This window comes from Amphiprion ocellaris, chromosome 11 (assembly GCF_022539595.1).
Source record: "Amphiprion ocellaris isolate individual 3 ecotype Okinawa chromosome 11, ASM2253959v1, whole genome shotgun sequence".
NCBI classification, from domain to species: domain Eukaryota; kingdom Metazoa; phylum Chordata; class Actinopteri; family Pomacentridae; genus Amphiprion; species Amphiprion ocellaris.
The window spans coordinates 32,900,723-32,912,980 of NC_072776.1; the positions used below are offsets into that span (position 1 = coordinate 32,900,723).

Sequence of the window (12,258 nt, forward strand, 5' to 3'; positions counted from 1 at the left end):
GCATTTAAAATATTCATAATTCACAGTTGATGTTGCGTTATTGTGGTTACTTGTGAGAAATGCATTATTTCTCCATTTAGTATGATTTATTTTAGTTTAGTTTAGTAGTACAGATATGTGTGTAGCATTCTTTTTTAGTGTTTATCTTTGCAGGTGTCTGCATTTCTGCTCTAATTACACTTTATTTTCTATTTTTTTTGTACAATCCTTCTAGTTTTCGCATAGAAACACATTTTTAGTGCATTTCTCTGACGATGTTTTCTGTGTCGCAGATTCTTTCATGAGTGGAAATTTTCTGCGTATCTTGTGATTTTTGCTGGTGTTAAAAACAGCACATTTGCAGCTCGAATTACAGATAAACAGCTTTGTGTTGCCTCACAGAATAAAATCCACTCTGTATAAATGACACCAAACAATAGTCAAAGATCTTGAAACTGCTTTAAACATGATGTTTTCTAGAGTTGCAGATTCTCTTTTAAGTGGAATTTTTTCTTTAAAAAGTGGAAAATGATGTTAAAAAACTGTTAAAAAATCTTTTAGATACAATATAAAAAGACATTTTTGTAAAGTTTTCCTTGGAATCTGTCAGATTGTTTGTCCTTTGTTGCAGATTCTTTCATAAGTGGAACTTTTCTGTGTATCTTGTGACGATAACGGAGTAAAAACAGCGTCTGAAGTGCAGATTTGCAGCTTCTTCTGGCAGAACAACAGCTCGACGGCGTCCTGCTCCGGGTCATCAGGCGTCTCGGTCGCTCCGTCAGCCGGAGCTGAGGTGGAATCGAGGTGGAATCGACAACAAACGGCTCAGGGAGCAGCCAGAGGACATCAGCTGACACTTGTTCACGCTCAGATACGATTAGCTGAATAAGTGATGTTTTCATTTCCAGGCGAGGTAATAACGCCTTCCAGAAATCATCTGGACGTCCACACCAGAGACACGGAGACACATGCACGCAGCACATGTCTCAAATCCCATTAAAGGCTGTTTTCTGAAGCACATTTGGCCCGAATTTGCCTTCAAACGCTGCTAAGAAACACTTTAATAGGCGTGAAAAATGAGCAATCAAAGCAGTGAATTAGGCTGGACTCCTGTGAAAGGACATGTTGTTGTTGTTAGAGCAGGTCACCAGAACCACGACTCTTCAAAGCATCGATGCCTTACGATGCAAAGCACCGTTAGCAGCAGACAGAACAAAAGAGGAGCAACAAAAGGGATCTTTTCTGGCTCGTCTCCGGCCGCCTCGCAGCTTTTACTGGCTTTTCCCAGAGAGCAGAGCGACAGCGTGAGGCGGATCTGAAGCCACGAGGCCCGAAGGGGAACATTCAGAGGCGAGACTTTACAAAGCTGCAGCTGAGACGACAGCAAACCAACTCTGGAGAGGCTCAGAACATGACGCTGTGTGCAGCTTTACTTCAAACCTCTCCGATTGTTTGTCCTTTGTTGCAGATTCTTTAATAAGTGGAACTTTCTGGCATAAAAACCAGCATCTAAAGTTCAGATTTGCAGCTCAAATTGCAGAAAAACTGTGTGTTGCTTAATAGAATGAAATCCTCTGTAGAAATGACACCAAACAACAGTTAAAGAGGCTCAAACTGCTTCAAACATGATGTTTTATGATGTTTTCCTTGGTGCAGATTCTTGTAAGAGGAAATTTTCCTTTTAAAACTGGAAAATGATATTCACAATCTGTTAAAAAAAAAATTTTAGTTATGACCTGTAAACACATTTTTGTACGGTTTAACTTGAAATCTGTCTGATTGGCTTTGCTTTGTCGCAGATTTTTTTAAAAAGTGGAACTTATTTGCATGAAAAACAGCAAAAAGTGTGAAATTATGTTAAAAATTTGTTTTTTAGTTACGACATCTAAAGACATTTTTGTAGAGTTTCCCTTGAAATCTCTCTGATTGTTCTTCCTTTTGTTGCAGATTCATTAATGAGTGAAACTTTTTGGCATAAAAACCAGCATCTAAAGTTCAGATTTGCAGCTCAACTTGCAGAAAAACAGTTTGTGTTGCTTCACAGAATGAAATCCTCTGTAGAAATGACACCAAACACCACCTGGAGAGGCTCAAACTGCTCAAAACATGATGTTTTCTAGAGTTTTACTTGAAATCTGACAGATTTTTTTTGTTTTGCTACAGATTTTTACAGTAAGTAGAACTTTTTTGCATAAAAAAACAGCATAAAGTGAGGAATTATGTTAAAAATTGTTTCTAAAGTGCAGATTTGCAGCTCAAATTGCAGAGAAACTGTTTGTGTGCCTCATAGAATAAAATCCTGTGTAGAAATGACACCAAACAAAGAGGCTCAAACTGCTTCAAACATGATGTTGATGCTGTATATTTTTCCTTGACTTTTCTCTGACTGTCTTACTGTTGTTGCAGATTTGGTGGAACTTTTTGCATATCTTGTGATTTGTGCCAGATGATGACAGTAGAAAACAGACAGTAAAACAGCGTCTAATGTGGACATTTGCAGCTGGAATCACAGAGAAACAGTTGGTGCTCACAAAATAAAATTATAAATTATAATAAAATAAAATAAAAGTCAGAGATCCTGAAACTGTTCTAAACATGACGTTTTGTACAGTTTTCCTTCAAATCTCTCTGACTTCCTTTTTTGCAGATTCTTTCATAAGTGGAAGTTTTTTTTTGCGTATCTTGTGATTATATTGACATGAAAACAGTGTAAAAAACACTGTCTAAAGTGCACTTTGTGCAGATTTTTTTAAATAAGTAGAACTTTTTTGTGTATCCTGTGGTTATTGCCAGACAATAACAGCATTAAAAACAGTGTCTAAAGTGCAGATTTGCAGCTCGAATCATTGAATCATTGTTTGTGTGGAGAGGATTTAATTCTGTGAACTCACACAAATGACACCAAACAACAGCTGAAGAGGCTGAAACTGCTCCAAACACAATGTTGTGTAGAGTTTTACTTAAAATCTGTCTGACTGTCTTTGCTTTGTTGCAGATTCTTGAATAAGTTGAACTTTTTTCATTAAAAAAACAGCAAAAAATGGGAAATTGTGTTAAAAAACTGTTAAAAAACACACATGTTTCTGCTTAGTTTTAATGAGCGTAAAGATATTTAATTGGACTTTAACTAACAGTTTTAATCTCTCAGCTAAATAAAAATACCTCCAAGAGCAGCTCTTCTCATTTTATCTGTGTGTAAAGTATAAATAAATGATCCTAAGAGTTTAAATGCAGCAGTTTATCAAAGATAAGATAAAACTTTATTAATCCTGGAGGAAATTCTTGATATTTTCAGACATCATTCAGAAAAAAACAGCAATAAAAATCAGGCAAATATGGACATAAAATGCTACAATCATATTTTATGAGCCATAATGTGTTTTGCATGTAAACTTAAATAATCTGCAAAGGAAATTTTAATTTTCAAGTTAATTATAGTAGAAAATACCTCAAAGTTCAAGCACCTTCCATCTCTGTCTGTGCTTATTTTATTTATTTTAGATTTGTTTCATACCAAGCAGGGATTAAATATATAATCATCTGTTCTGAGAAGTGCTTTTATGATTTTTGAACTAGTAAAACTGCATTTCTTGCCCTGTTTTTCTTAAAAAAAAAAGAGGGTTTTATGTGTGATCAACAGTTTAACCTGCAAACTAATGGAGACGCCGTTTGACTCATGACACGTAATAAATGTCGTTTTCTTTTTCTGCTTCTGTCTGACGATTCGTGAACGTGTTTGCTGTCTGGTTCTGATGAATCGATCGTTTCACAACACCACGAGTCAGAAGAAGAAGAAGCAGAAGAAGAAGAAGAAGAAGCAGAAGCAGCAGAACAAGCAGCAGCAGCAGAAGCAGCAGAAGAAGCAGCAGAAGCAGAAGCAGCAGAAGAAGCAGCAGAAGCAGAAGCAGCAGAAGAAGCAGCAGCAGAAGAAGCAGCAGAAGCAGCAGAAGCAGCAGCAGCAGAAGAAGCAGCAGAAGAAGCAGCAGCAGAAGAAGAAGCAGAAGAAGAAGAAGCAGAAGAAGCAGCAGCAGAAGCAGCAGAAGAAGCAGCAGCAGAAGAAGCAGCAGCAGAAGCAGCAGCAGCAGAAGCAGCAGAAGAAGAAGCAGAAGCAGCAGCAGCAGAAGCAGCAGCAGAAGCAGCAGAAGAAGCAGAAGAAGCAGCAGAAGAAGCAGCAGCAGAAGCAGCAGAAGAAGCAGCAGAAGAAGCAGCAGCAGAAGCAGCAGCAGAAGCAGCAGAAGAAGCAGAAGAAGAAGCAGAAGAAGCAGCAGCAGAAGAAGAAGCAGCAGAAGAAGAAGCAGCAGAAGAAGCAGAAGCAGCAGCATTGTCTTCTCCCACACAGGAAGCTCCAGGATTCACTTCCTTTCCCTCCTCCTCTGAGATGGAAACAAAGTCCTAAAACTGAGCAGTGGGAGAGGAAACCAGCCTCCCCTCCACCCACTCACGCCCAGATGTTATTGCGTTTGTCGCCGCTGAGCTGATGTGATGTGATGCTCTGCAGCGCTGCGAGGAACCTGCAGCTCCATGAGGTGGAAACTCCACTGTCATGGCGGCGTTTTGTAATCATCGAGTAGCATCTCAGTAGCAACAGAAAAGAGCTCAGAGGACAAAATGTGTCGTCTTAATAACAAACAGCTCATCTTCTCCTGTTTGCACTCAGAGTTCTGGTATATGGAGCTGAAACTCTCCTAGAGTTGTTTTTATTTCAGTCCACAAAATGAAACTGATGCTCTGAGTAGCTTCACACATTCAGCACAAAATACTTTACTCTGCAAGTTGAGCTTTTAATTGTAAGGTTTCACTCACTGTTGCCGTTATTTTTGACTATTAATACTATTAAATGCAGTCTAAATGACATTTGAGATGAAATATTTAGTGGCACTATGTTGTTGTTATGGACATGCTGTTATCTCACATTTTAAATCCAGTGAGGATGAAATTTTGTAATAAAAACGCTGCAACGAGGAGCTAAAATGTGTTTCTGGCCTCTAGGGTGCAGAAAAGCAACAAAACAAGCTAATATGACAGGACACAGATGCTAACAGTATTTACACACTACTACTATGTTCTTCTAAATTTAAAGGTGGAAGTAATTCTGAATCTTGATAGTTACATTTAGGTAGTTAGCATGTTAGCTAGTTCCTTTCCTTTATCAGTCCTTCGTCCTGTCCTGTCCTGTACAAGAGAATGAATGTGCAAGAACACAGATTTTATTACTATTAAATGCAAAAGACAAAGTGTTGTCATTATGAACATATTAATTCACAGTTTAAATCCTTCACAGTTGGAATTTGCACCGAAAACGCTGCAACTGTGAGTTAAAATGTGTTTTGCTGCTCTTTATAAAGCTGCGCTCATCAATTTCTGGCCACTAGGGGGCAGAAAGGCATGCAAACAAGCTAATATTTCAGCAAACAGATGCACCAGTGAGACATTCTGCCGAATTTAAAGGTGGATTCTACAGGAAGATTGTTGATATTTAGCTAGCTAGGATATTAGCTGCCCCTCTTTCTCTTTGCATGCACTCCTTCTGGTCCCGTCCCGTGCATGAGCATGAACGTGCACAGGACAAGCTGCGATACTGTTGTGTGGATTATTTATTTCACATTTGCAGATCCAGGGCTGCATACAAAAACCTGATGTTTTCTCCACAAACAGACGACTAGAGAGCCAAGAGGAAGTTGTTAAATTTGACCAAAAAGTACAATAATGCATTAGAACTCCAATAAGTTCTTTTTTTTGGCTCTGTTTTGGTCGCCACCAACTCCTGACCTAAATAACTTCCATTTCCAACCATTTTCATCAGACTTTTTTTTGGCTGGAAATGGGAATAAGTCCCAGAGTTGCTGCACAAAACCAACTGTTATTGTCATTTTCCATTTTCTACTGAGTTTTCTGTTTGCAGGATTGAACATAAACCTAATAACCTTCACCTAATACTGTGTTGTTCCCATGAAACTCATTTCTAACTCCACAGAGGTATGAAGTGCAAATGAGGGACTCCCTTCAGCCGCCTACGGATCGTACATGACGGACAGCAGTAAATCAAACAAACTGCGGTTTGACTTGTTACGTTACAGTTAAATATTTCACCTATGAAAGCCACATTACACATCGGGAGCAGCCAAGAGCCAATAAGAGGCTCGCTGTAGCTGGACAGCTCCGTCCTGACTGGATGGAGGCGAGGCCATAAATCAGGCAGATTGTGGTCAGACTTCAGATTTAGCTGCTGGAACCAAACTACAAATCAAATCCAATCATTAAGTGCTCCTAATAAAAAACGTTTCATTACCGTCACAGTGCCACGACGGAAATTAAGATTACTTATTAAAAACAAGGGGGTCCAGACTTTTAATATGTTTCCATGATAATCCACAAACTTAAATAAAGTGGAACGTCTTCAGAAAGAAGAACTGTCAGCTTCACTTTCAAGCAAAAGCATCAGAAATGTTTCTCTCCAAGAGTGAATTCATGGACAGGAGTAAAGATGCAGAAATGAAACCAATGGAGCACAGCTTGAATATTTAAACCCAAAGCAGTGAAAACAGCCTAAAATAGGTCACTGAGTTCCATCAGTATGCATGTTTGTGGACGTATTATGCAGATTACAAGATAAATTCCCCATTTGGAGACAGTAAAATGTGTTTTATCTCATCCTTTCTGCAGCGTGCACCATTAGAAACGCTGTTATTTAACTGAACATGATGTCAGCGGTTTAAAACACAGATCTGATGAAGTCATCGCTTAACCTCTTCTGCTGCTTTATCTCCACAAAGATTCCTCTGGTCTCGTGTTGCCTTTAGGTCATGTGGGAAACATCAGAATTTTACCGTGCATGAAGCAGCACCGCTGAGAGGGAAATACGAGCACTAACTATAACAGAAACCCAAACACAGACAGCCATTTCAGCTTTAATTTTACTTTTAATGTGTGAACATTTAGCTTTTAAATGCAAAGTACCAGTTAGTAAAGTCATTTAATGCCTCAGAAATGTGCAATTTATCACTTTTGTTTGTTTTCTGCAACATCTGTGCATTGAAACCTGTGCGTTATGAATATTTTGCATATTTAAAAGGTAGTTTTTCTACCTACATAGACAAAAATTGGGGCAAAATCTGTATTTTCTACTCTACATATAGAATAATATTGCACAATATAATTGTTTTCCACATTTAAAATATTTTTGTAAATATATATATTTTTAGTACGTGTGCATAAATTATTTTATTTATTTTTAGTTTGCTGTTTTGTCTTTTTTTTATTATTGAAAAATCAAAAATGCCTCCTTGAGTATTTGAGAGAAAATTTGCATGAAAAGTTTGCAGGAAAATCAGACTCAAACATTTTCTCCATTCCTAAAATATTATGGGGGAAAAAATAGAGCAGAAACCCAAACACAGAAAACTGTTTTAGCTTCATTTTTATTCTTAATGCATGAATATTTTGGTTTTAAATGCAAAATATGTGGTAGTAAAGTAACTTATGCTGATGATTTAATGCCTCTGAAATGTGTAATTTAACAATTTTTTTTGTTTTTCGCAGCATCGATGCATTGAAACCTGTGCATTATGAATATTTTGCATATTTAAAAGACAGTTTTTCTCCCTACATAAACAAAAATCAGTATTTTCTACTCTACATACAGAATAATCCTGCACAATAGCATTACTTTCCACATTTAGAGGAATCTGTGCCACATTTAGATCTCCTGCATATAGAAGAAGCTGCACTATATCAACAGTATTTATGCGTATTTCTTGTTCATTTTTCTCATGATTTTTGCACTGCACTATAGAAATGAACTCATTTCACCCACTCATGGGTAAATGAATAATAAACAAATCAAGCATGCATTCATTAAATCTTTGCCATGTGGTGGTGGTGCAGGATGTGACGTTGTGAGCAGCAGGTGAAGATAAACAGTGTTACTGTTGTTCTTACGTGTCCCTGGTCGTCCAGCTCGTTGTTGGTCAGTTTGAGCTTGTCGAAGCTGACCACCTGCCTCATCCAGGTGTCTCCTGAGGCCAGAGAGTCGGGATGGATGTAAACCCTGGGAGGAACCGGGGAGTCGGCGTTTCCTGCAACCATCCACTTGGAGCTGTGATAAACGTACCTGGAGGACGAGACGAGGACGGAAAATGAATGGAAGGATCAAGACATCAGGTGCAGCAAAAACACTGAAACAGGAAGCTGTAGTTGAGCTTTAAACTGTGGAAACATCAAGGTTTTTCTCCATTTAGGTACAACATGTGAAGACGTTCACTAAATAATGATAGACAGACCCTTTATTTGTTTTCTTTATATGTTGAATCAATTTGATTTTATTCAGTTTTACATTAATGGCAGATGCACCACAAATTATTGCAGGAATAGGAGGATATTTATTGGATATTTTAATTTTTCAAAACTAAAAAGCAACAGAATTTTCAGAAAACATTTGATCATATTTTTTGTGTTTTTTTGGGAAGTGTGTATAAAATATTTAGTTATTTTTAGGGTCAACCTTTAATTAATTGAAAAAAAAAAAAAAATCTACCCGATTGAGTCTTTGCAGAAAGTTTGCAGTAAGATCAGGTTCAAACATTGCTTCCATTTTTAAAATGTTGAGGGAAAAAACTATTAATACAGAAATAGGAGGATATGTAATTTATTTAACTGTTAAAATACAAATTTTGCAAAATTAAAAAAAATGAAAATACAAATCTGAAAACCTTTGATCACATTTTTAATATTTTTTAGTGTATAAAATATAATTTTAAAAGAATTTTTTATTTATATATATATTTATATATATATATATATATATATATATATATATATATATATATATATATATATATATATATAAAAAAATCTGATTCAAACATTTTCTCCATTTTCTAAATATTGAAAAAAAAATGTTTCCACTAGAAATTATTTCTATTTCATTGTTAAAATACAAATTTCTGAAAACATTAAAAAATCTGAAAACTTTTTTAACACTACATTTTTGAATTTTTTAGTGAGTGTGTTTAAAATATTTAGTTTTTAAAAAATGTTATAACGAATTTTTTTATTTATTTATATATATATATATATATATATATATATATATATATATATATATATAAATGTACAAAATATTATATATTTAATATATATTAAATATTATTAATAATTTGATTCAAAATTTCTTAATTGAAAAAAATAAAATAGAATCTGCAGCTTAAGTCTTTCCAGAAAGTTTGATGAACAGTTTGCAGGATTTTCACAATATATTGTGATAAAACTATGTTCACCTAAGCTGAATTATTTTAAAAGTTAATCTGATCTAAAGAAGCGTCCTGCAGCCACATTCTCACATCTCTCTTCTGCACGTTTCACTTCTTCTGCTTTCACTCACTAATCTTGTTTTCGTTCCCCAGAAACTCCCTCATCATCACTTCGCTGTTTTCAAAACTTCTTCAGGGTCACTTCAGGGTTGACTGAGTTATTAAAAAGCCCATTTGGGTTTCAAACGAGGCTCAAGCGCCTCTGATTTCTTTTTTTTTCTCACCGCACTGGGAAAAAAACCCAAAAAGTCCAGCAAACACTCGGCCACGTTGCCACAACACTGGCTGCTAAAGCTCATCTGTTGTTTCTTCATTGCGCTTGAAATTTCTAACAAGAGCGACATAAAATATTCCATATGCAGTCGCACGCTCGGCTGCATACTTTCAATTAAGCGCAGCCATAATATTTGATGATGATGTGAGCGTTGGGTTCGGCTACACCCATTAAACAGCAGGGAGAGAAAACAAGAAAGAAAGAAAGAAATGGACTTTAGGCTCCTTTAGAGAACAAAACTAAACCAGAACTCTCAAAAACAGAATCAATAATGCAGGAAAGGAAGGAGTGATGCCTGCAGAGAGGAACTGGTGAGATAAAGTCAGGTAGAGCAACAGAGGAAGAAGAGAGTGGTGCAGTGAGGTCCAGGCTCTGAAGCACAGCTGTTTGCCTTTAGTTCGGACCCGGCGCTCAGTTGAAAGACTTTTATCTGCAGCGTCTCTGCCAAAGTCATCACTCACTGCTGAAACATGGAGTAAACTCTCATTTGGTCCTTTTGTTATTGCCTCGAAGGGCCTCGCCGCCCCGTTTTACACGCACACATCCATGTACGAGGAAGAAAAAACACATACTCAGCCTTCTGCATGCCACAAAAACACAACACACACACACACACATATGGACGTTAAAAAGCATAAAGGAGGCGTTTCCTGGCCAACACACCCTCTGGATGCCATGTTGGAGCGACTAGAAAAGGCAGGTTTCTGATGGTATATGTGGGAATCAATCTGCTTTATGGGACTATTCTGATCCTAGAGGTGTAAAAGTTGGAGCAGCTTCATCGAAACTCACAAAAAATACAAATAGACAAACATGAATCATCCAGGTGCATAAATAATAAAAAAAAACAACAAACTAAATGTGTTTTTTGCAGCTTCTGGAGATGTTTCTGTCACTTTAAGAGCAGTAAAGTTGTACCAAAACTGAGTCCACTGAGAGTTTGGACACTTGTGAAGCATCAAATGCAGGTTTCTGCAGGAAGGTAAGGCTTGAATATCATCTACATTCCCAATTTATTGGAAAAGAAACACTTAAAATCATTACAGGAATGGTGGGAAGATGGGATATTTCATTCATTTTAGGGCCTAACTTCAAAAAACAGCATCTGAAGAACAAACTTTAAAAATAGTAAAGTTTGTCCAGAACTGAGATTTCAGACATTATATGAGGCATCACTGGAAATAAATGAAGGCTTTTGCATGAAGATCAGGCTCAAATAACTTCTACATTCCAAACATACTGGGGAAAAACACCTAAAATCATTATAAGAATGGGAGGAGAGTGGGATATTTCACTTATTTTAGGGTCAAACTTTAAAAAAACAACCAAAAAACCCAAACTACATGTGGTTTTACAGCTTCTGGAGATGTTTCTGTCACTTTCAGAAGAGAAGTTTGTCCAAAACTAACCCCTCTGAGACTTTGGACACTTATGAAGCATCAAATGCAGGTTTTTACAGGAAAATCAGGCTCAAATACCTTCTACGTTCCTAAATTATTGGAAAACGACCTCTTAACATTATTCTGGTGATGTTTCAGTCACTTTAAGAGCAGTAATGTTTGTCCAAAACTGAGATTTTGGACACTTGTGAAGCAACATGTCTAGGTTTTGGAAGGAATATAAGGCTTGAATATGTCCTCCATTTCCAATATATTGGGGAAAAAACACTCAAAATCATTACAAGAATGGGAGGAGGATGAGATATCTCACTTATTTTAGGGTCAGATTTGAAAGGAACAACAAATAAATCAAACTAAATTAAAAAAACTGAGATTTTGGACATTTATGAACCATCATTACTGGTAAATGCAGGTTTTTGCTGGAAGGTAAGGCTTGAATATCTTCTCCATTTCCAATATAATGGGAAAAAAGCGCATAAAATCATTACAAGAATGGGAGGATGATGGGATGTTTCACTTATTTATGGGCTAAACTTGAAAAAACGACTAAAAAACCCAAGCCAAATGTGGTTTTACAACTTCTGTCACTTTCACAGCAGTAAAGTTTTTCTAAAACTAAGATTTAGACACTTATGAAGCATTGTCCCCAATAAATTCAGGTTTTTCATCAATAAAAGTGCATAAATTGCAATGTGAAACTCATCCACCTTCGACTAGTCCAACTAATGACCTTTTAAAAATCATCAGAAACCAGAAACAATAAGGGATAATCTCTGACAGGGAATCTCCTGAAGAGGTTCCTGAATGCTGGACTAGTTAAAACCACTTCGACTTATTTAATCTGAGGTTTTCTGGTGGTTGGAGCTGAAGGAATGTGAGAGGCAACAAATGTTCTGTGTTAACAACCTAATGCCGTCCACAATCACACAACCCAGAGCTTCATTTCTTTCTCTCTCCGTCCTGCTTTTTTACACAATGAAGAGTTCAGTCATTGCAGAAATCCAGCTTTCACTAGAAGACTTGGATGCCGACGCAGCAGCCGCATGGGGAGTCGACCCAGTGAAGCCAATTTGTTGTTTTATTGCTCCATTAATCTATTGTTTTGTTTTGTTCTGTTCAGCAAAAAAAAAAGGAAACAAGTTCGTGACACGACTCGATTATTAAAACTGGAAGAACACAACGATGTTCCTCGTGGTGTTTCTGCATATAAGATAATAACTAGAAATAAGAAACAAATGTCAGGAAAGAACAACCAAACTATGAGTGAGTTTTTCTGACCAGAAACAAGTTGTGAACA

The 12,258-nt window shown here is 36.8% G+C and overlaps 1 protein-coding gene across 2 annotated transcripts in view; it reads right to left on the bottom strand.

Annotated features, from left to right (window-relative positions):
• The window catches only part of tbx15 (T-box transcription factor 15), a 55,229-nt gene that overhangs the window by 21,120 nt on the left and 21,851 nt on the right, over positions 1-12,258 (bottom strand). For both annotated transcript variants that reach the window (XM_023288838.3, XM_023288839.3), the window contains exon 4: positions 7,918-8,089. In XM_023288838.3, coding sequence (XP_023144606.1) covers positions 7,918-8,089 — 172 coding nt within the window. The remainder of the gene's footprint in view (positions 1-7,917; positions 8,090-12,258) is intronic.